Here is a 27363-nt window from a genome sequence, read left to right as displayed (position 1 = left end):
CTACAGGCACTCACTACAGTGAGCCACCGCCCATTATTACTCTTAATGTTCGGTTACATATTCATTAATCAGCAAATCTAACATGGTGAAAGGATTCTGAAAGTTGAGGCTTTAGAAGGGCCTCACACTGGGAGTTACCTTTTTCTTACACTCCTTGAAAAATTGTGGGTGGCTACAGTTGTAACATGAGCATGAAACTTTCCCCTGTACCTCAGCTCCTCTCTGGAAGACGCAAAATGCGTACCTCTCTTGACATCTTGGAATAAAGCCTAGGAGAACGTTACTAGGAGGAAGCTGTCAAACACTTAAATATTTCTGTTATTCCCCATCTGTCTTTGGGAGGAATTAATCTGCAAATTAAGTTGGCATGGCCAAGTGGTAAAAATTATGAGATAAATCCTCCCAAAAGAAAACATTTCTGGGCCAGGCTTGGTGGCTCACACCTGTAATCCCTGCACTTTGGGTGGTGAAGGCAGATGGATCACTTGGGGCCAGGAGTTCAAGACCAGCCTGGGCAACACAGAGAAACCCATCTCTACCAAAAAATACAAAAATTCGCTGGGCGTGGTGCCATGCACCTTTACTCCCAGCTACTCGGGAGGCGGAGGCAGGAGAATCGCTTGAACCCAGGGGGCAGATGTTGCAGTGAGCCGAGATCACACTAATACACTCCAGCCTGGGCAACAGAGTGAGACTCCATCCATCTCAAAAAAAGATAGAAAACACCTGAAGCTGGTCATCAGCAGCTTCCCGATAAGATCTCAGGAGTTGGGCAAACAGGCACATGCACACATAGTAAGAGGCAAGATGGCAGAGTTTAACTGGTATATAACCTTCCTCTGGGAACATTGGACTGATAAAGGAAAATGCCTCAAATGAGCATGCGTACAACTTCAGTGAACACATTGCACATGCGGCCCCTCCCAAGTGCTGGCAGGCCACTGACATGCAGACAGCCCACCTCAACGAAAAACCAAGGGAGGGCACAAACCTCAGAACCATGCTAATGTATAGAAACCCCAAGTGAAGGGTCAGACCAGGCACTTGAATCTCTCGAGTCGCCCGCTTGGCCCTCTTCCAAGTGTATTTTACTTCCTTTCGTTCCTGCTCTAAAACATTTTAATAAACGTTTACCCCTGCTCTAAACTTTGCCTTGGTCTCTCACTCTGCCTTATGCTGCTTGGCCAAATTCTTTCCTCTGAGGAGGCAAGAATCGATTGCTGCAGACCTGTACAGACTCGCACTGCTAACGGTGATCCAAGGAATTCTCCAAGATCTCACCCAAGATCACCAAGATGGTACCTCTACAAATATGTAAACTATTCATATCTTGAGTAGTAGACTAAAAGGCAAACCTATCAAAAATAATAGCTACAGCTTTTTAAGACATAGTATAATAAGATACAAATATTGTAGAAACAATACAAAGTTAAAAATCAGAGGGATGAAGTTAAAGTATAAAGTATTAGTTTTCTCTGCTTGTTTTTGCAATCAGAGTTATCATCAGTTTAAAATAATGGGTTATAAGATGGTATTCGCAAGCCTCATGCTAAACTCATATCAAAAAGCCTACAACAGATACAAAAAAATATAAAGCAAGAAATTAAAACATACCATCAGAGAAAATCACTTTCATAAAAAGGAAGATGGAAAGAAGGGAGGAAGGGGAGATCAGAAGACAAATAACAAAATGGCAGTAGTAAGTCCTTACTTATCAATAACATTGAATGTAAATGGACTAAACTCTCCAATCAAAAGACATAGAGTGGCTGAATGGATACACACACAAAAAAAGACCTAATGATTAGCTGCCTATAAGAAACTCTTCACCTATAAAGACACACATAGACTAAAAATAAAGGGATGGAAAAAGATATTCTAATGGAAACCAAAAAAGAGCAAAAGTAGCTATATACTTTTATCAGATAAAATAGATTTTAAGATTGGGTGTGGTGGCTCACACCTGTAATCCCAGCATTTTGGGAGGATGAGGTGGGCAGATCACGAGGTCAGGAGTTCGAGACCAGCTGGGCCAATATGGTGAAACCCCGTCTCTACTAAAAATACAAAAAAAAAATTTAGCTGGGTGTGGTGGTGCATACCTGTAGTCCCAGCTACTAGGGAAGCTGAGGCAGCAGAATGGCATGAACCCAGGAGGCAGAACTTGCAGTGAGCTGAGATCGCGCCACTGCACTCCAGCCTGGGTGACAGAGTGAGACTCCGTCTCAAAAAAAAAAAAAAAAAATTAGCCAGGTATGGTAGCACATGCCTGTAATCCCAGCTACTCGGGAGACTGAGGCGGGAGAATCACTAGAACCTGGGAGGTGGAGGTTGCAATGAGCCGAGATCATGCCACTGCACACCAGCCTAGGTGACAGAGTGAGACTCTGTCTCAAAAAAAAAAAAAAAAAAAGTGGTAACGAAGGTCATTATATAATGATAAAGGGCTCAGCAAGAGAATATAACTAGTGTAAACATATATGCACCCAATACTGAAGCACTCAGATATATAAAGCAAATATTATTAGGGCTAAAGAAAGAGAGAGACCCCAGTACGATAACAGTTGCAGACTTCAGCCTCTCACTTTCAGCATTGGACAGATTATCCAGACAGAAAATCAACAAGGAAATGTGAGACCTAATTTGCACTATAGACCAAATGGACCTAATAGATATTTATGGCACATTTCATCTAATGGCTATAGAATACACATTCTTCTAAGCACATGAATCATTGTCAAGAATAGATCGTATATCAGGTCACAAAACAAGTCTTTACAAAAAAAAAAAAAATCAGACCAAGCATCGTTTTGTTTTTTTTTTCCTTGAGATGGAGTCTCACTCTTGTCCCCCAAGCTGGCGTCCAATGGCGTGATCTTAGCTCACTGCAACCTCTGCCTCCCGGGTTCAAGTGATTCTCCTGCCTCAGCCTCCTGAGTAGCTAGGATTACAGGTGTGCACCACCACACCCAGCTAATTTTTATATTTTTTAGTAGAGACAGGGTTTCACCATGTTAGGCACGCTGGTCTTGAACTCCTAACCTTAGGTGATCCACCCACGTCGGTTTTCCAAAGTGCAGGGATCACAGGCATGAGCCACCACACCCAGCCCCAGATCAAGCATCTTTTCTGATCACAATGGAATAAAACCAGAAATCAATAACAAGAGGAACTTTGGAAAGTATACAAACACAAGGAAATTAAACAGTATGTTGCTGAATGATCAGTGGATCAATGAAGAAATTAAGAGGGTTTTTTTTTTTTTTTCTTGAGACAGAGTCTTGCTCTGTCACCGGGCTGGATTGCAGTGGAGCAATCTCAGCTCACTGCAACCTCCGCCTCCCAGGTTCAAACAATTCTCCTGCCTCAGCCTCCCAAGTAGCTGGGCCTACAGGCACATGCCACCACGCCCAGCTATTTTTTTGTATTTCTACTAGAGACAGTGTTTCACCATGTTGGCCAGGATGGTCTCGTTCTTTTGACCTCGTGATCCGCCCACCTCGACCTCCCAAAGTGTTGGGATTACAGGTGTGAGCCACTGGGCCCGGCCATTAAGAGGGAAAATTTAAAAACTCCTTGAAACATACAAAAATGGAAAAACAACATACCAAAACCGATGGAATACAGGAAAAGCAGTACTAAGAGGAGACCTTAGAGCAATAAGTACCTTTATCAAAAAAGTAGAAAAACTTCAAATAAACAACCAAATGATGCTTTTTGAAGAACTAGAAAAGAGCAAACCAAACCCAAAGTTAATATTAGAAAAGAAATAATAAGGTGGCTCACGCCTATAATCCTAGCACTTTGGGAGGCTGAGGCAGGTGGATCACCTGAGGTCAGGAGTTCATAACCAACCTGACCAACATGGTGAAACCCCATCTCTAATAAAAATACAAAAATTAGCCAGGCATGGTGGCGCATGCCTTTAGTTCCAGCTACTTGGGAGGCTGAGGCAGGAGAATCGCTTGAACCCGGGAGGCGGAGGTTGCAGTGAGCTGGGATTGTGCCACTGCACTCCAGCCTGGGCAATAGAGCAAGACTCCGTCTCAAAAAGAAAAGAAATAATAAAGAGCAAGAGCAGAAATAAATGAAATTGCAATTTAAAAAATTCAGAAGATCAACAAAATGAAAAGCTGGTTTTTTGAAAAGAACAAAATTGACAAACCTTTAGCCACACTAAGAAAAAAAAGACCCAAATAAGTAAAATCAGAGATGAAAAAGACCTTACAACTGATATCACAGAAATTCAAAGGATCATTAGAGACTACTATGAGCAACTATATGCCAATAAACTGGAAAACCAGCTGGGTGCAGTGGCTCATGCCTGTAATCCTGACACTTTGGGAGGTTGAGGCAGTGGACGCTTGAGGTCAGGAGTTCAGGACCAGCCTAGCCAACATGGTGAAACCCTCTCTACTAAAAATACAGAAATTAGCCGGGCATAGTGGCACATGCTTGTACTCCCAGCTACTTGGGAGGCTGAGGCGGGAGGACCACTTTGAACCCGGGAAGCAGAGGTTATAGTGAGCAGAGATCGTACCACTGTACTCCAGCCTGGGTAACAGAGTAAGACTCCATCTCAAAAAAAAAAAACCCAAAAAAACAAAACAAAAACAAAACTACAGGCTAATGTCTCCAATGAACATTGATGCAAAATCCTCAACAAAATACCAGCAAACAAAATTCAACAACACATTAAAAATATCATTCAGTCAGGGCATGGTGGCTCACACCTGTAACCCGAGCACTTTGGGAGGCTGAGGTGGGTGGATCACTTGAGGTCAGGAGTTCGAGACCATCCTGGCCAACATGGTGAAACCCCATCTCTACTAATAATACAAAAAAATTAGCCGGGCATGGTGGCGCACACCTGTAATCCCAGATACGCAGGAGGTTGAGGCAGGAGAATCGCTTTAATCCAGGTGGCAGAGGCTGCAGTGAACCGAGATCAGGCCACTGCACTCCAGCTTGAGTGACAGAGCGAGATTCTGTCTCAGTACAAAAAAAAAAAAAAAAATAGGTACTTCAGCCAGGTGTAGTGACTCACACCTGTAATCCCAGCACTTGTGGAGGCCAAGGCGGGTGGATCATCTGAAGTCAGGAGTTCAAGACCAGCCTGGCCAGCATGGTGAAACCCAGTCTCTATTAAAAATCCAAAAAAATTAGCTGGGCATGGTGGCAGGCCCCTGTAATCCCAGCTACTTGGGAGGCTTAGGCAGGAAAATCGCTTGAACCCGGGAGGCAGAGGTTGCAGTGAGCTGTTATCACACCATTGCACTCCAGCCTGGGCAACAAGAGCAAAACTCTGTCCCAAAAAAAAAAAAAAAAAAAAAAATTCATTCATCATGACCCAGTAGGATTCATTCCAGGGATGCAAGGATGGTTCAACAGGATGGTTCAACATAGGCAAATCAATCAATGTGATACATCATGTCAACCAAAGGAAGAACAAAAGTCATCGGATCATTTCAATGGATGCTCAAAAAGCATTTGATAAAATTCAACATCCTTTCATGATAAAAAAAAAAAAAACCCTCAAAAAAATGGGTATAGAAGGAACATACTTCAACACACACACAAAAAAGCCACATATAACAGACCCACAGCTAGTATCATACTGAACAGGGAAAAAACGGAAAACCTTTCCTCTGAATTCTGGAACATGATAAAGATGCCCACTTTCACCACTGGTATTCAACATAGTGCTGAAAGTCCTAGCTAGAGCAATCAGTCATGAGAAAGAGATAAAAGGTATTCAAATTAAAAAGGAAAAAGTAAAATTATCCTTGTTTGCAGACGATACAATCTTTTTTTTTTTTTTTTTTTTTTTGAGATGGAGTCTCGCTCTGTCGCCCAGGCTGGAGTGTAGTGGCTGGATCTCAGCTCACTGCAAGCTCCGCCTCCCGGATTCACGCCATTCTCCTGCCTCAGCCTCCCGAGTAGCTGGGACTACAGGCGCCTGCCACCTCACCCGGCTAGTTTTTTTGTATTTTTTAGTAGAGGCGGGGTTTCACCGTGTTAGCCAGGATGGTCTCGATCTCCTGACCTCGTGATCCACCCGTCTCGGCCTCCCAAAGTGCTGGGATTACAGGCTTGAGCCACCGCGCCCGGCCCGATACAATCTTATATCTGAAAAAACCTAGACGCCACCAAAAAACTATTAGAACTGATAAAATTAGTAAAGTAGCAGGATACAAAATCAACATACAAAAATCATTTGCATTTATTTATTTAGAGACAGGGTCTCACTCTGTCATCCAGGCTGGAGTTCAGTAGCATGATCATGGCTCATTGTAACCTGCGCCTCTTGGACTCAAGTGATCCTCCCACCTTAGCCACCAGAGTAGCTGGGACTACCGGCATGCACCACCACACCTGGCTAATTTTTATATTTTTTGTAGAGACGGGGTTTTGCCATGCTGCCCAGGCTGGTCTTGAACTCCTAGGCTTAAGTGATCCTCCCGCCTCAGCCTCCTAAAGTGTTGGGATTACAGGCGTGAGCCACTGCACGCAGACTAAGATTTGAAATTAAAGTTCTTCAGAGTTGAATAAAAAATTGTCTGGCATTTGACCAAATGCAGTTTAAAAGCACACATTTGAAGAAGAGTTGAATGAGCATGAGATAAATAATGAATGAAAGGAAATAATTCAACCAAATATGAAAATCAAATTATTTTATTGTAAAAATTTATATAAAATAACTCATAAGGGCAACAGTTAAAAACAAGTTAAACAGAACTAACCGAACGTATAAGACATTTCAAATAAAAAATAAAAGTCTTGCTAGCTTGCTTGAAAGTATATCTCTTTTAGATATATAATACTTTATATCCTAGACTTAAAATTGTGATTTCCATTACAGTTAATTAGTATATGAAATATTAAGTACTATTTTTAAAAGACAGGTTCTCAAACTCAAGGATTAACAAACATTTGCAAAGTGAGCACCAAAGTCTTTGTATATTTGTTAACAAAAACACAAATCCAGAATACAAAATCTATCTGAAATTAAGCAAATATCAAATTATTTAAATATGACTCCGCCTGTATAAAGAGAAAATTAAAATCTTAGTTACACACAAAGTTTTGCACACAATGGGTTTTGTCAGTACACATTTTTTTTTTTTTGAGACAGAGTTTCGTTCTTGTCGCCCAGGATAGAGTGCAATGGCGTGATCTTGATCTTGGTTCACTGCAACCTCTGCCTCCTGGGTTCAAGGGATTCTCCTGCCTCAGCCTCCCGAGTAGCTGGGATTACAGGCACCTGCCACCACACCCAGCTAATTTTTGTATTTTTAGTAGAGACAGGGTTTCACCATGTTGGGCAGGATGGTCTCAAACTCCTGACTTCAGGTGATCCGCCCGCCTTGGCCTCTCAAAGTGCTGGGATTACAGGCGTGAGCCAAGGCGCCTGGCTGTAAGTACACTTTTTTGTTTGTTTCTTTTGAGATGGAGTCTCCCTCTGTCGCCCAGGCTGGAGTGCAGTAGCTCGATCTCGGCTCACTGCAACCTCTGCCTCCAAGGTTCAAGCGATTCTCCTGCCTCAGTCTCCTGAGTAGCTGGGATTTGTACAGGCACGTGTCACCACGCCCGGCTAATTTTTGTATTTTTAGTAGAGAAGGGGTTTCATCATGTTAGTCAGGCGGGTTTTTTTTTTTTTTTTTTTGGTTGAGACGGAGTCTCCCTCTGTCGCCCAGGCTGGAGTGCAGTGGCGCAATCTCAGATCTCTGCAAGCTCCACCTCCCGGGTTCACGCCATTCTCCTGCCTCAGTCTCCAAGTAGCTGGGACTACAGGCGCCCACCACCACGCCCAGCTGATTTTTTTTTGTATTTTTAGTAGAGATGGGGTTTCACCGTGTTAGCCAGGATGGTCTCAATCTCCTGACCTCCTGATCCGCCCACCTCGGCCTCCCAGCTGGGATTACAGGTGTGAGCCACGGTGCCCAGCCTTTCTTTTTTGATACAAAGTCTCGCTCTGTCACCCAGGCTGGAGTGCAGAGGCACTATCTTGGCTCACTGCAACCTCTGCCTCCCGGGTTCAAGCAATTCTCCTGCCTCAGCCTCCCGAGTAGCTGGAACTACAGGTGGCTGCTACCTTGCCTGGCTAATTTTTGTATTTTTAGTAGAGACAGAGGTTCACCATACTGGCCAGGCTGGTCTCAAACACCTGACCTTGTGATCTGCCCGCCTTGGCCTCCCAAAGTGCTAGGATTACAGGGGTGAGCTACCATGCCCGGCCTTGTCAGTAAACATTTAAAAAAAAACAAAATAACTCAGCCACCATTCCTTAAAGTCTTTGTACAAATATGTGCTAGAAACTAAAAGGACTTTTAATAATTTCAAGATTACATAGAAAAATACATTTTTTGTTGTTGAAATTACAAATAGTTTTGCTTTTGAACTTATAAACATTTTCGGGATTCAGTCCAAAGTTTCTAGAGAACAGTTTCTATAAATATACTTAAACTTTTCATAGAGATGGGGTCTTCTCACTTTGTTGCCCAGGCTGCTCTCAAACTCCTGGGCTCAAGCAATCCTCTGGCCTCAGCCTCCCAAAGTGCTGGGATTACAGGTGCAGTTTCAATATTAATGTGGATTTTTCCCCCATTGAAAAAGGAAAGAATTCTATCTGAAAACCATACTTAACAGAGTCCATTTTCCCTAGTAAGTTCTCCCTCAAAACCAGTCATAAGCTTTCACATATAAGCTCTTCCCACAACTATTCTGAGGAAAATTTGCTACTTCACATGTTCTCCTTACTCATTTAAAATGAGATTTTGTAGTTATTTGGTGACAAACTATTGTTTAGACGACTTTGTCCAAATATGTACTGATATCAGACAAAAAGTAAATATCTGCAAATATCTGAGGCTATCTCAACTTAAACAACAAGAATTTTATTTACATGATGATCACAGGTAACTGTTGATTCAAATAAGACGTTCTGTGTTGATTAATGCCATTACTCTACAAATAGTCCTTTTACAAAGCTACGTTCAAATTTCCCATGCCATGCATTTCACAACGAGGACCTGGATTCAGGTAGTAGGTTAGAAAGCCTATGATCAATCATGACAAGCTGACTTTGACTAACAGTCATCCCGTTAAAAAAATGAAAGCCACAAACATGTGCTTTCTTGCCCCTTTCTGGACAGCAACCAGTCACAGAATATTTTAGGATATATTGCATAGAATGGCTCCCTCAAACAAATCAGTCCTCCGGAAGCACAGGATAAAAAGAATGTTTGGGAAATATTTTCTGTAAGGTCACTACATTAAAAATTATCCTATATCTATCTTTATTTTTTTTAGTCTTCCCAACAAAGAATCTGCTATGTAATTTCTATTAATAGCTCTAAAAGATGGGGAAAGTATTTTATCCTCAGGCAGACACTTTCAGTTTCTTTTTCTTGGCTTTCAGTACTGGAGGCAGAGAAATCTTAAAGGCTGTCCTGAAATTACAGAGAGGAAAACATGTTTCAATATTCTAGAGCTGTGAAGTATTAGCCACCCACACAATCTCAAAGATACTTACTCACACGTAGTGCAAATGGGGCTGAAATTGCAGAATACTGTAAATTAAAAAAAAAAAGAAACAATGGGGTGGCTGAAAAAACAACACAGTTGAGAAACTGTTTTCCTGCCCCCAAACATAGAAAAAAAAGAAAAACTAGGTACATGAACTTACTTGACAAACACACAGAACAGACATAACCAATTTCAATGAGATTTCGATGACAGAAGCAAGCAGCCCTGTAGTCAACATGAACTGGGGGTGGGAGGATTAACTGAGATCTCTGATCTTGATCGGGAAGAAACACCCACTGTAAAACAAACAAACAAACAAAAGAAACTTTTATTTAAAAAATGGGAAAAAAATAACGTGAAGCCCCACCCTTCTAGGCCTTGGAACTCCAACGCCTGCATTTATTGCTTTCTCCCGAGTACTAGCACCAGCCATCCTGCTTCCATTCCTTTCCCAGGACACAGAGGTCATCCTTCCCTACAGGCATCAGGGTCACCACTGCTGTCTCCTTACCAGCAAATACTGCAGAAGGGAGGGCATCTGAGGCACCTTCAGGTACAGTCCTCCCGTGATGTCACAAGCCTGCAAGACACAGAGGGCTTGCTGCCAAACTCACACTTACCTAGGGTTTCCAGAGGAATGGGATTCTCACCAGCAATGCCTCAGGTCTACAAAATCAGAGGAGGATATGACACCGCAAATTATTATTATTATTATTTATTTTTATTATTTTGACAGAGTCTTGCTCTGTTGCCCAGGCTGGAGTGCAGTGGCACAATCTCGGCTAACTCCAACCTCTGCTTCCGGGTTCAAGCGATTCTCCTGCCTTAGCCTCCCGAGTAGCTGGAATTACAGGCATGCACCACCACGCCCGGCTAATTTTTGTATTTTTAGTAGAGACGGGGTTTCGTCAGTCACATGGTAATTCTATGTTTAACTTTTCCAGGAAGTTGTGAACTGTTTCCTGAAGCGGCTATACCATTTTACATTTCCAGCAGCACTGTAGGAGGGATCCAACTTCTCTATATCCTCACTAACATTTATTATTAGCTGACTTTTGGATAACAGCTGTCCTAGTGGAGTGAAGTAATAGCTCACTGCGGTTTTGACTTACACTTCCCTGGTCAGTAACGATATTAAGCATCTTTTCATGTGCTGCTTGGCCATTTGCAGATCTTTGGAGAAATATCTGTTCAAATCCTTGACCTACTTTGAAGTGAGTTATTTGTCTTATTTTTGAATTTTAAGAGTTCTTTATATAATCAGAATACTAGTCCCTTTATCAGATACATCATTTGCAAATCTCTCTCCCAGTTGTCTTTTTACCTTGGAAGCACAAAAATTTTTATTTTTCGGCCGGGTGCGGTGGCTCAAGCCTGTAATCCCAGCACTTTGGGAGGCCGAGACGGGCAGATCACAAGGTCAGGAGATCGAGACCATCCTGGCTAACACGGTGAAACCCCGTCTCTACTAAAAAATACAAAAATCTAGCCGGGCGAGGTGGCGGGCGCCTGTAGTCCCAGCTACTCGGGAGGCTGAGGCAGGAGAATGGCATAACCCTGGGAGGCGGAGCTTGCAGTGAGCTGAGATCCGGCCACTGCACTCCAGCCTGGGCGACACAGTGAGACTCCGCCTCAAAAAAAAAAAAAAAAATTTTAATTTTCATGAGATTTGTTTTCATTGTATTTTGTTAATTGTATTATGTAAAAAGAAACTGTGAGATGGCTTTATTCTGTTCTCTTTAAGAAATAACACTTTTTGTCTAGGTGCAGCGGCTCATGCCTGTAACCCTATCACTTTGGGAGGCCAAGGCTTCAGGACTGTTTGAGCCCAGGAATTCAAGACCAGCCTGAGCAACATAATGAAACCCTGTCTCTACAACAAATTTAAAAAATTAGGCCGGGCGCGGTGGCTCATCCCTGTAATCTTAGCACTTTGGGAGGTCAAGGCAGCAGATCACTTGAGGTCAGCAGTTCAATACCAGCCTAGCCAACAGGGTAAAACCCCGTCTCTACTAAAAATATAAAAATTAGCTGGGCGTAGTGGCGGGCACCTGTAATCCCAGCTGTTTGGGAGGCTAAGGCAGGAGAATCGCTGGAACCCAGGAGTTGGGGTTTCAGTGAGCCAAGATCACACCACTGCACTCCAGCCTGGGCGACAAGAGCGAGGCTGAAAAACTACAAAATTAGCCAGGCAGTGTAGTGCATGCCAGTGATCCCAGCTACTCAGGAGACTGAGTGGGAGGATCACTTGAGCTGGGGAGGATGAGGCTGCAGTGAGCCATGATCACGCCACTGCATTCCAGCCGGAGCAAGGGCAAGACCCTGTCTCAAAATAAAATAAAATAAAAATAACACTCTTTTGAATTTGGTCCTCTTTTTCTAAGCTTTTGCTATCTTCAGAGTTTTCTAAAGACACAAAACACTCGTGCTCTCCTGGTTGCTGACACTAAGGTTTCCTGTCCATGTTCATGGTTTTTCTCAACAATCACTCATCTATTCATTTGATAAACACAGCTTTCTCGCTTTGACACGGCAGTGCTTCCGTTTACACTGAAAACCCTAGCTCTGATCCTAGGACCTTGAGGCTCCTCTGAAAGTACCATCCTGGTTCAGTTGGTCTGTTAGATTCATTTACACATTTAACAACTGTTTTAGAGCACCGTGCAGGGTTACAGCAATAAACATCACAGAGTCCATCCTCGTGAAGTTAACATTCTAGTGGAGAAGGCAGAGAGTAAATCAGGTAAGTAAATGCACAAATGATGTTACAGGTTATGATCATTTCTATGAAGAAAAATAAAGTAGGCTAAGGGGAGTGGGAGTAACACTAACAATGGTGGTCAGGGAAGGCTTCTCTGAGGAGGTGACACAGAAGTAGAGACCTGAAGGCAGGCAGGGAGTAGGCCATGCAAATACCTGCGGGAAGAGCTTGCAAGCAGAGAGAACAGCAAGTGCATCGCCTCTCTGGCCGAAGCAGGCCTGTTTCAGACAACAGCAACGGGGCAGGGCGGTGGGGCCAGACTGAACAGGGAGAGTGTGGAAGACACCAGGCAAAAGCTTCCCAGGAGCCTCAGCAAGCAGCATCTGGAAGGCCCTGGCAGGCCTTGACTCTGGGTTTTAGTTGACGTGTGATAATAGGCCATGGGGGGTTTTAAGCAAGTGAGCAACAGGTTCTAATTTATATTAGGTTGGTGCAAAAGTAATTGCGGTGTTTACTGCTTAAAAAAAAAAAGGCAAAAACCGCAATTACTTTTGCACCAACCTTGTATTTTGAAAGCTTCATTCTGACAGCTGTTCTGAGAACCAACTTTCAACATTTATTTTTTTTTTTTTAAAAAGGGAGACAGGGTTTCCCTGGAGTGCAGTGGCATGATCATAGCTGACTGCAGCTTCGAACTCCTGAGCTCAGCCAGGAGATATATATATACATATATATATATATATATATTTTTTTTTTTTTTTTTTTGAGATAGAGTCTTGCTCTGTCACCCAAGCTGGAGTGCAGTGGCGCAATCTCAGCTCATGTAAGCTCCGCCTCCTGGGTTTATGTCATTCTCCTGCCTCAGCCTCCTGAGTAGCTGGGACTACAGGCGCCTGCCACCACGCCCGGCTAATTTTTTGTATTGTTAGTAGAGACGGGGTTTCACCATGTTAGCCAGGATGGTCTCGATCTCCTGACCTCGTGATCCGCCTGCCTCGGCCTCCCAAAGTGCTGGGATTACAGGTGTGAGCCACCGTGCCGGGCCTCAGCCAGGATATATTTTAAAGGCGGAATCAACAGGATTTGCTCATGGTTATGAAAGGAGGGAAGAGAAGAGACAAGGAAGAGTTAGGTTTTTGCCCGAGCTGCTGAGTGAACTGCACTGCCACTTAGGGAGATGGGGCAGGAAGAGGCTGAGAGGACAAACCAAGAGCTCTCTGGTTTGGACACATGACGCTGAAGATGCCTGCCAGACGTCCAAGAGGAGGTGCTACATACACGGCCGATTCTGCAAGTCTGGAACTCAGGACAGTCTGGGACTGGACTAGAGAAATGAATGTGAGGGCCGAGGAGGTAGAGCTGGTATGTGAATTCATGGCAGAGACAAGATCGTCTTGGGGTTAACAGACAACGTGTAGACTGAAATGTGTTGCTAAGAAATGAATTCAAACTTTTTGAATTTTTACTACTGAAATACAATACGTACAAGAGTCTACATACACAATGTGTAAGTATGGTTTAAATAATCAAATGAACATCATATACCTATGATCAAGCTGAAGAAACAGTAGAGTCTCAGAACCTTTGAAGCCTGTTAATTTTCCCATTGGACCTCGCTCTCCCCATCCTTCATCCCCAGCAGTAACCTAAATTCAGGGTTTGTCACAGTTTTGTGCTTGTAACTGATCCTTTAGGAAACAACATTTGTGGCCAAAAAACATCTAACAATAACTCAGTAATTTCTTCAGACTTACTCTAGGGTTTTGTTTCCTTTGGGTTAAAGTAAAATTCGGTTTTTATCTTTTTCATTAAAAAGCAACGTCTGACAGTGCTGCCCAGTGGAAACAGAATGCAGGCAATATGTAATTTAAAATGTTCCAGCAGCTCCACACGCAAGGGGGAAATAAATAGATAAAATCAGGTTCAATAACATACTGTATTTAACCCAATATACCCAAAGCACTTTCATTTTAAATTGTAATCACTATAAAAATCACTAATTGTCATAATCACCCACACAAAGCATGGTTTTAAAACATACCTGTTGGAGGAGCCCTGAGTCGGAATCTAAAACACAGGCATCAATCAAAATATTCTGAAAGAAATGTTTTGAAAATATTACAGAAATAATAACAGTAATGATTACCCTATACTGAGAACCTACTACATGCCATACTCTATGCTTAAAATAGCTCCCTCAATACACAACATGACTCTGCACGGCAGATATTTGCATTTGGCAGCTGAAGCACCCAGGACATGGCTGGGCTGTGGTCACAGAGCCAGCGGGTGGGAAAGCTCTCACCCCACTCGGCCTGTCTCCAAAGTTCAGGCTCTTTTCACTACATCATGCTGTCACTCCACAACAGAGAACATTATGCATGGCTATAGCAGCATTTTATGTTAAGACTGAAGTTTTGCTTTGTTTTTTTGAGGCAGAGTCTAGCTCTGTTGCCCAGGCTGGAGGGCTATGGCGCGATCTCCACTCACTGCAAGCTCCGCCTCCCGGGTTCACATCATTCTCCTGCCTCAGCCTCCCGAGTAGCTGGGACTACAGGCGCCCACCACCACACCCAGCTACTTTTTGTATTTTTAGGAGAGACGGGGTTTCACCATGTTAGCCAGGGTGGTCTCGATCTCCTGACCTTGTGATCTGCCCGCCTCGGCCTCCCAAAGTGCTGGGATTAGAGGCATGAGCCACCTCGCCCGGCTAACACTGAATTTTTAAGAAGGTTTTCTTTCTTTATAAATACATCAAAGAAGAAAATGTATTATACTTCATCTGAACATTTCAACTCTTTGCAAAGTAAAAACATTGAATCTTTATAGATCTCACCACAGCAAAAAGAAAAAGAAATTGAGGCAAGGTTTATACAGCAAACTGTCAAACCAGAGTTTCTTGGCATAGGGTCCATGGATGGGCTAAAGGTTACCTGAATGCCATGAAACTCTATGCAAAACTGTGGTTGAGTGCACATTGTTCTGGGAATGCATCAGCTTCTCAAGTGGTCCAGGACCCAAAATAGAAAAAAGACCAGAACATTCCTTGCCCATTCATAAGGTTACGTAGTCAGAATACCTCAGAGCACAGTATTCAAAAAATGAAACTGACTCCTTCATTATGAAACAAATACTTTAAATGGCAGGCTCTCAGTTCACCTGTTTCTGTGCTGCAAAGATGACATTCATGAAGTTCATATACTGCAACGCACTGTCTTCTGCAGCCTTAATCACCTAAAAATCACAGTCATGTTAATTCTGCCCAGGCACATCCCAGTCCTCTCACACCAATGTCACATAATATATTGCGAACCACAACCAACATTACTCCAGTTTGTCTTCCCATTTATCATTGTTAAATGATACCTAAAGTATAAAGATGACAGTAACATTTCCCCCAAAATCCTACCACCCAAGGACAGTTCACGTAAGGGTTTGATGAACTCCTTCTGGGGAGCACCTACGTGGGCAGGTATATACATGCACACCCAAAACATGAACACAAACATACACAAAATACATATATACACACACACCCAAAACACACACACACCCAAAATACACACACACCCCCAAAATATACACATGCACACCCAAAATACACACACACTCCCAAATTACACACACCTACCCACCCAAAATATACACATGCACACCAAAATACACGCACACCCAAAATACACACAACTATCCACCCAAAATATACATATGCACACCCCAAATATACACATGAACCCCAGTCTGCACTTCAAGTACGCGATCACAAAGATGCCGCACTTCAGAACACGCACGCCGGATGCGCAGATGCGTACGCATGCGCCCAAGTTCGCGGATGGTAGCAAAGTCCAAGATCTTATGCCGCCAAGATGCCTGGATCTTTGCGCCGAATGCGTACGCATCCGGTCACGCTGAGGTGCCGCGCCCATCAGAGATGCCGCACGCCAGACGCATGACCGATGGAGCGCTTGCTATATCAAAAGCCCATACCCCCAAAATACACACCCCTCAAAATACACACACCCCAAATACACACATAAAATATACACAAACCCCAAAAAACACCCAAAACACACAAACATACCCCAAATACATACACACACCCAAAACACACACACATCCAAAATATACACACATACATACACCCAGAATACACACACATCCAAAATACACACACTCACATGTGTCAGGATGATTACTTGGCATTCTGCAACCTGCTTTTTGAGTCCACAATATATGTGGGAAAAAATATTCTTTTTTGTTTTTTGGTTTTTTTTTGAGACGGAGTCTCGCTCTGTCGCCCAGGCTGGAGTGCAGTGGCTGGATCTCAGCTCACTGCAAGCTCCGCCTCCCGGGTTTACACCATTCTCCTGCCTCAACCTCCCGAATAGCTGGGACTACAGGCACCCACCACCTCGCCAGGCTAGTTTTTTGTATTTTTTAGTAGAGATGGGGTTTCACCGTGTTAGCCAGGATGGTCTCAATCTCCTGACCTCGTGATCCACCTGTCTCGGCCTCCCAAAGTGCTGGGATTACAGGCTTGAGCCACCGCGCCCGGCGGGAAAAAATATTCTAATGTCCATGAATTAGAATATATACTTCTAGAATATATGCTTCTTGCAGACTTCATAAATTTCCACTATTTAAACAGTTTCCAATTCTCAGTTTTAAACAATGTTCTGATGACACCCTCATATACTCTCTACACAGCTCTCTAATTACCTCCGGAAAATAAGCAGTGATTACTGAAGTGTATGCACATTTAATTTTGATACAGATTACCAAAATGCACCCCAGAAAAATTTTTACCAATTTATCCTCCTATCAGCAATGCATGAGAATAACCAATCCCCAACATCACCATCAACCCCGGGAACTGCCAGCTTTTTCATTTGTGCTAAACAACCGTGATCCACCTGCCTCGGCCTCCCCAAGTGTTGGGATTACAGGCGTGAGCCACCACGCCCGGCCAATTACTTGACATTTCTTTGCTTACTAGTAAGACTGAACATATTTTCAAATGCTAAAACTGACCTTTTGCTTTTGCAGACTGCTCGTTTTCTACTTGTTTTTCTAAAGCTTGACTTTTAACAATGAATTTATGGCCGGGTGCGGTGGCGTGAGCTACTGCACCCAGCCTTCTTATAGTACTATTATGACTTGAACTTTTACACTGAAATGTTTGATCTTTACTGGAATATATTTAAGTGTAAGTGGTGAGACAAGGAACAAGCTCTGTTTTTCCCCAAATGGCCAATCAGTTGGGCCAGCGCCTTTTACTGAGCAACTCATTTTCTCCCCACTAATTTGAAGTGCTTCCTCTGTGACAAGTCCAGCTCTCCCATGTACATGGTTTGATTACTGGACTCTAGTCTTTCCTATTTTGTTTGTGTGCTCTGTGCTACTACCACACAGCGACTTGCTCTACATCGTGTTATAAGGACTAATGCAGCAAGCTCCTACTTACTACTCCTTTTCAGAAAGTTCCTGACTATTCTTTTAAATTTATTCTTCCAGATAAACTGTTGAATTTCTCTTTTTTTTTTTTGAGATGGAGTCTTGCTCTGTAGCCCAGGCAGGACTGCAGTGGTGCAATCTCGGCTCACTGCAACCTCCACCTCCCAGGTTCAAGCGATTTTCATGCCTCAGCCTCTTGAGTAGCTGGGACTACAGGTGCCCACCACCACACCCAGCTAATTTTTTGTATTTGTACTAGAGATGGCGTTTCACCATATTGGCCAGGATAGTCTCAAACTCCTGACCTCTTGATCTGTCCGCCTTGGCCTCCCAAAGTGGTGGGATTATAGGCGTGAGCCACTACACTCGCCTTGAATTTCTTTTTTAAATCTCCCCACCCTGCCAGGAAAAAAAAAACCTCCCTGATATTCTGACTGAGATTGTAAATTGAGTTTACAGTATGATTTTGGGAAAACTGACAACCAAGAACAAAATATGGCTCTCCATTTATTCTTCTATCTCTCTCAGAATTTTAGTTTTCCTTATCATCACTTTTACACACTGCTTGTTAAATGAATCCTGGATAGTTAATATTTTTTGCTCCTACTATAAATGGGTTTATTTCCCATCATGTTTTCTTTTTTTTTTTTTTTTTTTTTTTTGAGACTGAGTCTGGCTCTGTCCCCCAGGCTGGAGTGCAGTGGCCGGATCTCAGCTCACTGCAAGCTCCGCGAGTCTCACTCTGTCACCCAGGCTAGAGTGCAGTGGCACGATCTCAGCTCACTGCAACCTCCGCCTCCCAGGTTCAAGCGATTCTCCTGCCTCGGGCTCCTGAGCAGCTGGGACTATAGGCATGCACCACCACGTCCAGCTAATTTTTGTATTTTGAGTAGAGACGGGGTTTCACCATGTTGGCCAAGCTGGTCTCGAACTCCTGACCTCAAGTGATCTGCCTGCCACGGCCTCCCAAAGTGCTGGGATTACAGGTGTGAGCCACCACACCCGGCCTCCCATTATGTTTTCTAATTATCTATAGTTGTCATACAAAAAAGTAGTGATTTTTTAATCTTACCAATATCCTTGACTTCATTTCCTGATTATCTATAAAGAGAAAAAAGCAGAAAAAAATTTAACTAGATCTTATTAATCATATATGGTTTCCTAACCAATTTTTAAACAGTCCAGCAAAGAAATACTAGTAAAATAAGTAGGATTATAGTTCTCATAGGAAAATGCAGGCTCTTACCTTTAATTTCCTTGTTCATTCTGTGAATGTCTTAATTTCTTAACATTAAGGAATACAAAAATATTATTTTACTTCATAAATATTTATAGTAAAAAGAAATATAACCTCCAATTTTAAATAAACCCAGCATCTACCTAGCTAAGAAGGGAAATGCTCCACTTACCAAGATAAATACACGAGAGTGATTGGGGGTTTTCAGTTACTAACTCTGCAGTCAACTGGGCTTTGTAATCTAACCAAAATATAATCTCTGTCCCAGAAAATTAAAATTCCCAACACTTGACTGTCCTATTGTTATCTACCGTGTCCTAAATTTGAATCCTGGGACAAGAAGTATTGATTTACAAAGATGTTCAGGCAACTCACATCAAACTCTAGAACAAAATAATCACTCAATACTGCCCCTCCCCCAAAAATTAATGCCGTAAGACTGAGAAAACATCACACAGATAAAATGGAAAGGTATTGCCCTAAGCTACATGCAAAACCATCTGTTCACCTATGGAGAAGTGGCCACTCATTTATTAAGCTTCAGGGCTCCTAAACGGCTTTTAAAAATCAAACACTGTTCCCAAGTCAAGAAGAAAATGAAAACGTTTAAGAAGTCTGAATTTATCAAAATAAGAAACAAGAAAGCACCCTGAAGCAGTGCTTCTTGCAGGCAGAAAGACATAATGGAGAAGCTAGAGTTTTCTCAGTCTTCCCCATTTCCAGTTTTTACAGCTTGTCTTAAAAAACATTTCAAAGCCAGCCACGCACAGTGGCCTGTAATCCCAGCACTTTGGGAGGCCGAGGTTGGTGGATCACTTGAGGTCAGGAGTTCAAGACCAGCCTGGCTAACTTGGTGAAACTACATCTCTACTAAAAATACAAAAAAATTTAGCCGGGTGTGATGGCAGGCACCTGTCCCAACTACTTGGAAGGCTGAAGCAAGATAATTGCTTGAATCCAGGAGGCGAAGGTTGCAGTGAGCCAAGATTGTGTTACCGCACTCCAACTTGGGTTGACAGAGTAAGACTCTGTCTCAAAAAAAGAAAAATTCAAAACCAATATAAACTATTTTTAAAAAATTACCCTTCAGTTGAGAGTACTCACACCTCCCATTAATGGGCACCCAAGGTTCTAAGAAATATCACAAGTTAAGATATGTTTATTACAGAAGACACCTTTTTTTTTTTTTTCTTTTTTTTTTTTTGAGACGGAGTCTTGCGCTGTGTCACCCAGGCTGGAGTGCAGTGGCGCGATCTCGGCTCACTGCAAGCTCCGCCTCCCAGGTTCAGGCCATTCTCCTGCCTCAGCCTCCGAGTAGCTGGGACTACAGGCGCCCGCCACCACGCCCGGCTAGTTTTTTTTTGTATTTTTAGTAGAGACGGGGTTTCACCATGTTAGCCAGGATGGTCTCGATCTCCTGACCTCGTGATCCGCCCGCCTCGGCCTCCCAAAGTGCTGGGATTACAGGCTTGAGCCACCGCGCCCGGCCCAGAAGACACCTTTTAAATGACTCAGACACCAAGGATACAGCAAAGTGCTTTGGCCAGGGATCCTGCCAGCAAAGTTTCTGTATGTTGACCCTTTATGTCACCTGCAAATAACAGAAAATATTTAAAAGGGAATTTTTAAGTACTTTCTTGAACTAAAATAATTGGGTGCTTTCCTGAACTAAGTATGCTTTCAAACCAAAACACTCTTCATGAATGAAATCAAACAAGACATTTTCAAACTAGGTTTAAAAACATAGCAATGTGTTCTTGGTAATGGTTAACTAAGCAACTTTTTAACCTTTTCTCAATGTAAAACATCCTGGTGTTTGTTCAGGGGCTAGCGGGAGGGCAAGGGGGAACAGGGAGTTACTGTTCAACAGGTACGGAATTTCAGTTTGTAAAGATGAAAAAGTTCTGGCGATAGACGGCGGTGATGATTGCAAAACAAGGCGAATATACTCAACATTACTGAACTGTACACTTAAATATTGTCAAAATGGTAAATTTTATGGTAAGTTTTACATTAGAAATTCTAAAAATTGGTAAAATGGCAAATTTTGTTATTTGTACTTTACCATACACACACACAAGATCCTGTTTTTACTTGGAAAGGTTCCAGTTTATTCATAATCTATGTGGTACAAAATGTCACGCATAAGTCTAGCAGCCTGGACAGAGTACAAGGCTCTGAGGCCCCCTGCCCTCCCTCTCCCACCATCCCCTCCTTCCCTCTGCGCTCAGCCAGTGCAGGGAAGACTGGAGAAACTCTTTCCTCTAGCCATGAGAAGCAGGGAGGAGTTTTCCACTTGTTTGGTGCCCTGGGTGAAAAAAGTCACTCAAGATATCAAAATCCTAAAACTACAGTTCAAGAGGGCAAGGAGCCCAGATTGACACTCTGTGCAAGCCAGCTTAGAGCTGGTCCAGGAGAACTGACGCCCCATGGGTGAGGTCAGACCAGAAAAGGTCTTGAACACTATACTGTGAAGCTGAGCTGAGACTTAATCCTGGAGGCCAGTGACTCTCAAAGTGAGATTCTGGAACCAGCTATAGGGGCACCACCTGGGACTGTAATAGAAATATAAAGTCTCCGGACCTCCCTAGATCCAGTGAATCGGAAACTGAGTGGGGCCTGACACTGTTTTAACAAGACTTCCAGCTGATTTTTTAACAGGTTTATAATTTACAAACCATAAATTCTGGTCTAAAAGTACTTTTAGGGATGCAATTTAATTATTTTTAGTAAATTTACAATTATGCAATCATCATCACAATCCAATTTTAGAACAGTCTCCTATTACCCCAAAAGATCACTTGGGCCCATTTGCAATCACTCCCGAGTCTCCGCCCAGCCCTGGGCAACCACTAACCAACTTTCTGTCTCTATAGAATTGTCTTTTCCCTCAGGTGACTCCGATTCAGGCTAAGGTTTGGAAACCACCACCTGCAGGCAGAAGGGAGCCAGGAAAGGCCTATGGGCCCAGGAATAGCAGCTTTGATTTTTAAGATGATAACTCTGGAGGCTGAGTGCAAAGACTTGACTGGGAAGACAGGAGTCAGAAAACCAGTTAGAAGCTATAACAATCATCTAGAGCAGTGGCTCTAAACGTGGGGTGAATGTGCCCTACAGGGGGCATCTGCAATGTCTGAAGACATATCTGGTTGTCACAACTAGGGGATATTATGGTGTCTAATGGTCCAAGGCCAGAAATGCTGCTAAACATCCTACAACGCATAGGACAGCTGCCACAACAAAGAATTATCCAGCCCAAAATGTCAATAGTGCTGAGGTTGATCAAGATGACAATAAGGGATGAGGCCTGGGTGTGGTGGCTCACACCTGTAATCCCAGCACTTTGGGAGGCAGAGGCAGGAGGATAGCTTGAGCCCAGGAGTTCCAGACCAGCCTGGGCAACGTAGCAAGACCCCATCTCTATAAAAATTTTTAAAAATAAAAAATAAAAAGATGACAATAAGGAGTGGGATTCTGGAGACACTTCTGAGGCTAAACAACTAGGATTTTGTAGCTGATTAGATGTTGGATGTGAGGAGGAGTTAAAAATGAAAGCTTTAAGTTTAGAAAACTAGGTGGATGGGGGCTGACAGAAACAGAATGGAAATGGTGGTGTGATTGAGAGCAAAGATAATGAGACTAGCCGGGGCCATGACAAGAGACTGTGGGACGCTGAAATGGAGGCATTTGAGCGTGAAAGAAAGTCTGGGTTAGAGACAAAGTTGGAAAGTGTCCATATATAAAAGATAATTAAAGGCAAAAGTGGATAAGAACATACAGAGGGAGAAAAGATGAAAATCATGTGTCGAATTAAAAACGTATTTTAAGAGACAAGATGAAGGAAAAGCCAGAAATAGAGACTATGAAGTAATGTTTCAAGAAAAGAGGAAAAACAGGTCACAGGGCATTCTTAAAAGCCAAAAGACATGTTTCAAGAAGTAAAGGCTGGTCAGCAGTGTCAAATGCCGTAGAGGCTAGGCAAATAACGAACCGACTTTGATGAAAACGATTTTTAAAAAGAGAGAACGTGCAGGCATACAATATAAAGAACCCACATCTTTTAACTTAAAGCCTAAAGGACCTCCAAAATCAACCCTATTTGCAAAATAACAATTTTTAAAAGCTGTTACTTTTGGTCATTAGATCTTTAATCTCTTCAACAATAACTTCATTCGCTGAGGTTAAAAGTTCGTATTTTCCATCTTTACTCCCAGAGGGATTAAATTCAGGAGGGTTGCCAGGGTCTCCGAAGAAGTCTCCAAGTCTGCCATTCTTTCCAGGATATAAGAATCGGCTGAAACAGCAGGGAAAAAAAACCTGGTTACACCAGGCCTCACTGCCCATGCTCACTCATGATCAGAATGAAATTCAGCAGACAACAAACAAAATCACAATGTGGGATTCACAAAATTCTACAGTCAATTTCATTTTTTTAAAAATGTGTAAGATAAAATTTTTTTTTAAATGTGTAAGAAAAAGGGTATAAAAACAAAGTAAAAATGTATAAAATAGGCAAACTGGCCACAGAATGTTTTACTGGTTCCAGTGTTTTCTGAAAAGTGTGGGGAAATACAGAGGGTGTTGGGTTATCATCTCCAAAATGCTGCAGAGGGGTGCCTGTGCCTTCCTTTCTCAAATGACAACCACAACAGGTTCATACCAAATTCCAACTCACTACTAGTTCATTATTTGAGGTACACATCCATCCCAGTAATACAAATCTGGTCCAAAGGTCCCTGAAAGATTCTCCCAGTGATTCATGACTCTTTTTTTGTTTGAGACACAGTCCCGCTCTGTCACCCAGACTGGAGTGTAGTGGTGCAGTCTCAGCTCACTGCAACCTCCACCTCCCGGGCTCAAGTGATTCTCGTGCCTCAGCCTCCCAAGTAGCTGGAATTACAGGTGTGTACCACCAGGCCCCAGCTAATTTTTTGTATTTTTAGTAGAGATGGGGTTTCACTATATTGGCCGCTATGTATGGCTGGTCTCAAACTCCTGACCTCAAGTAATCTGTCCACCTCAGCCTCCAGAAGTGTTGGGATTACAGGCGTGAGCCACCGTGCCCAGCCTCATGACCTTTTTTTTTTTTGAGATTAAGTCTTTCTCTGTCACCCAGGCTGGAGTGCAGTGGCGTGATCTTAGCTCACTGCAAGCTCCGCCTCCCAGGTTCACGCCATTCTCCTGCCTCAGCCTCCCGAGTAGCTGGGACTACAGGTGCCCACCACCATGCCCGGCTAATTTTTTTTTTGTATTTTTAGTAAAGACGGGGTTTCACTGTGTTAGCCAGGATGGTCTTGATCTCCTGACCTCGTGGTCCGCCCGCCTTGGCCTCCCGAAGTGCTGCAATTACAAGCATGAGCCACCGCACTCGGCCATGGCCTCGTGACTTAAAAAAAAAAAAAAAAAAAACTTTGACAGGTATAGTTTTTACTGGTATTGTAACCAAACTAGCATCATATTTTCATCCAATTCTGAGAAAAAAACATGTAGTGAGGATGGGAGTAAGAATATGTGTTTGGTGGCCCATGGGCTCTTTCACCCACCAGAGGAAGCAGGCAGCCCTAAGAACCAAGAAAATCTGAGAGCTACCATAGAAATATGTTGGTAAGCAAGAGTCTTCTATTGTAATGTGGTGATTAAGACATAGAAGAGCCAGGCGTGGTGGCTGATCCCTGCAATCCCAGCACTTTGGGAGGCTGGGGTGAAAGGATTGCTTAAGCCTAGGAGAGCAAGACCAGCCTGGGCAACACAGTGAGAGCCTATCTCTATAAAAAATTCAAAAATTAGCAGAGTGTGGTTGTGAACACCTGCAGTCCCAGCTACTTGGGAGGCTGAGGCAGGAGGATCACTTATGCCCAGAAGTTCAGAGGCTACAGTGGCCCATGATAGTGCCACCATACTCCAGCCTGGGTGACAGAACAAGACCCTGTCTCAAAAAACAAAAAAAACAGATATCGAAGAGCTGTGTCTTACATGGGAATTCAACTCTTCTGTCAGTGCATAATGTGAGAAGTAAATATGGCCCAAATTATTCACAAAAACTTTGCTGTATCCACGGTCACATTTACACATCAGCTGCAGGCTATGCACCATCTTGCAGTGAGTCTAACACAGCCAGTTTCACACCAGTGTGAGAAACGACCACTGTTTCTTCTGCCAAGCACCAGATGGAGTAGTTGGCTTGGGTTTAGAAGCCAGTGTTATAAGAAAAATCCTTATTTCTAAGCACCAGGTTCACTCACAGAGCAGGGAAACAGGCCATGAGAACTATGCAGAGCCAAAAGTAAACAGAATCACATCTCCCATCTCACTTGCACTCTGGGGCAGACACAAAATGGGAAGACAGGTGAGGGAAAGTAGCTGCCCGACTGGATAGCTCTCTTCCCCTTTCTGCCTAAATAATATAGTTCAATCTGTGCAAATTACACGGGCCATTATGTAACTCTACTACCGACTAACGATGAGGTTTGCAAAATTCGTGGATATCACAATGAACACGTACTGGCTCTTGGTGCTGTGGCTGTTCACTGGCACAGAAAACATTTTCTTTTGCAATATGGAATAGGAACAAAACATGCCAACTGGCACAAAAAAATCATGAATGTTAAGCACTGAATAGGAAAAGCAATCACAACGGTCATACCTTTCTTGAATGTGACTCGCTATTACAGCAAGTTTGTTGGAACGATTCATGAATAAATGCGAATTTCCCAGCACCATCACAGCATCTATGCATTTGGATAAGGTAAACTGTTGAAAAAAAAGAAAGACATTAGAAAAACAAATTAGCTATCCAAATAACCATGTCAGGTCTTGACATAATTAAGATTTCGTTTAGATCGGGTGCAATGGCTCAAGCCTGTAATTCCAGCAGCCTGAGAGGCCAAGGTGGGAGGACTGCTTGAGTTCAGGAGTTTGAGACCAGCCTAGGCAACATAATGAAACCTTAGCTCTATAAATAAGAAACAAAACTAGCCAGCCATGGTGGTGTGCACCCATAGTCCTAGCTGCTCTGGAGGCTGAGGTGGCAGGATCGCTTCAGCCCTGGAGAGCCAGGCTGCAGTAAGCCAAGATTGTACCACTGTACTGCAGCCTGGACAACAGAGCTAGACCCTGTAACAAACAAACAAAAGACTTCATTTAAATTTTAGATAATTATTCACTGTTAAAAATTTGCTCAGGAGCTCCCCTCCTCCAAAGCCATAAACAAAAACACTTAAAAACTATAGTTTTCTAATTTTACTTATATGAGATCATTTCTACATTAGTACAATATTCCACAAATATTTGCAGCGTAAAATTTAAGGAATAACAAACATGTTCTGTGATAAAATTTCCAGCAAACTATTACTATATGTGGAGTAGATAATGAATACATACTGAAAACACTGGAGACCTGTAAAAATGTTTAATATATTTGTTCACTAAGTATACTGAGCCACTACTGTATGTCTGGTATATACTTAGTGAACAATATAGTGGTTGCTCAGTATACTTAGTGGGCAAATGAATTAAAAACTTTTTTTTTTTGAGATGGAGTCTCACGCTGTCGCCAGGCTGGAGTGCAGTGGCCCAATCTCGGCTTACTGCAACCTCCACCTCCCAGGTTCAAGCAGTTCTCCTGCCTCAGTCTCCCCAGTAGCTGGGACTAGAGGCCCATGCTACCACGCCCAGCTACTTTTTTGATTTTTAGTAGAGATGGGGTTTCACCATGTTGGCAAAGATGGTCTCGATCTCTTTACCTCATGATCCGCCCGCCTCAGCCTCCCAAATTGCTGGGATTACAGGCGTGAGCCACCATGCCCAGCCTAAAAACTTTTAAACTTTGAAAAAACAAATACAGAATATCACCTTCCCATAAGAACTAATATTATTAAGATACATAAGTCAGTATTTTTTTTTTTTGGTATTCAAAATGTTCAGAGAAATTTCTCTAGTAACAAACTAAACAAGTGATCCTTGAAGTTTTAGTCTTCATAAGTAGATATTTTCATAATCCTAGAATAAGGTCTGTTTCTCTTAAATAAATACTTCAGGTAGAAAACAGAACACTGGTGGCCAGGAGTGGTGGCTCACATCTCAGCACTTTGGGAGGCCGAGGCAGGCAGATCACCTGTGGTCAGGAGTTTAAGACCAGCCTGGCTTACATGGCAAAACCCCGTCTCTACTTAAAATACAAAAATTAGCTGGGTGTGTTGGCACATGCCTGTAGTCACAGCTTCTCGGGATGCTGAGGTGGGAGGACTGCTTGAGCACCGGAGGTGGTGGCTGCAGTGAGCTGAGATCGTGCTACTGCACTCCGGCCTGGGTGACAGAGTAAGACTCCATCTCAAAAAAAAGACCAAAACACGGTAAATTTCACCCTACTGGAAAAAAGAACCCTTAAATCTATTAAAATTTCTATTTTGCAAAAAGTGACAATATAAATAAAAGTGAAAGAAAA

General features: G+C 42.9%; 1 protein-coding gene across 7 annotated transcripts in view; it reads right to left on the bottom strand.

The window, feature by feature from the left end:
• Window positions 1-8293: 8293 nt before the first annotated feature.
• Window positions 8294-27363, bottom strand: part of GTF2H3 (general transcription factor IIH subunit 3) — a 28386-nt gene continuing 9316 nt past the window's right edge. For 2 of the 7 annotated variants that reach the window (XM_003907343.5, XM_003907344.5), the window contains 11 exons: window positions 25564-25670; window positions 23051-23214; window positions 20449-20511; window positions 18930-18959; window positions 18756-18784; window positions 15389-15463; window positions 14271-14324; window positions 10040-10108; window positions 9689-9824; window positions 9536-9572; window positions 8294-9452 (listed from right to left, as the gene is read on the bottom strand). In XM_003907343.5, the coding sequence (XP_003907392.1) occupies window positions 9383-9452; window positions 9536-9572; window positions 9689-9824; window positions 10040-10108; window positions 14271-14324; window positions 15389-15463; window positions 18756-18784; window positions 18930-18959; window positions 20449-20511; window positions 23051-23214; window positions 25564-25670 (834 nt within the window). In that variant the 3' untranslated portion in view covers window positions 8294-9382. Of the gene's footprint in view, window positions 9453-9535; window positions 9573-9688; window positions 9825-10039; window positions 10109-14270; window positions 14325-15388; window positions 15464-18755; window positions 18785-18929; window positions 18968-20448; window positions 20512-23050; window positions 23215-25563; window positions 25677-27363 lie in introns of those variants that run through there. The other 5 variants (XM_009181978.2, XM_009181976.4, XM_021923125.2 and 2 more) reach the window with 5 other exon arrangements.

Source organism: Papio anubis, chromosome 9 (genome assembly GCF_008728515.1).
Source record: "Papio anubis isolate 15944 chromosome 9, Panubis1.0, whole genome shotgun sequence".
Lineage (NCBI taxonomy): Eukaryota > Metazoa > Chordata > Mammalia > Primates > Cercopithecidae > Papio > Papio anubis.
Note: the sequence above shows the minus strand (reverse complement) of the source record. Positions and strands in the feature narration are given on the sequence as shown.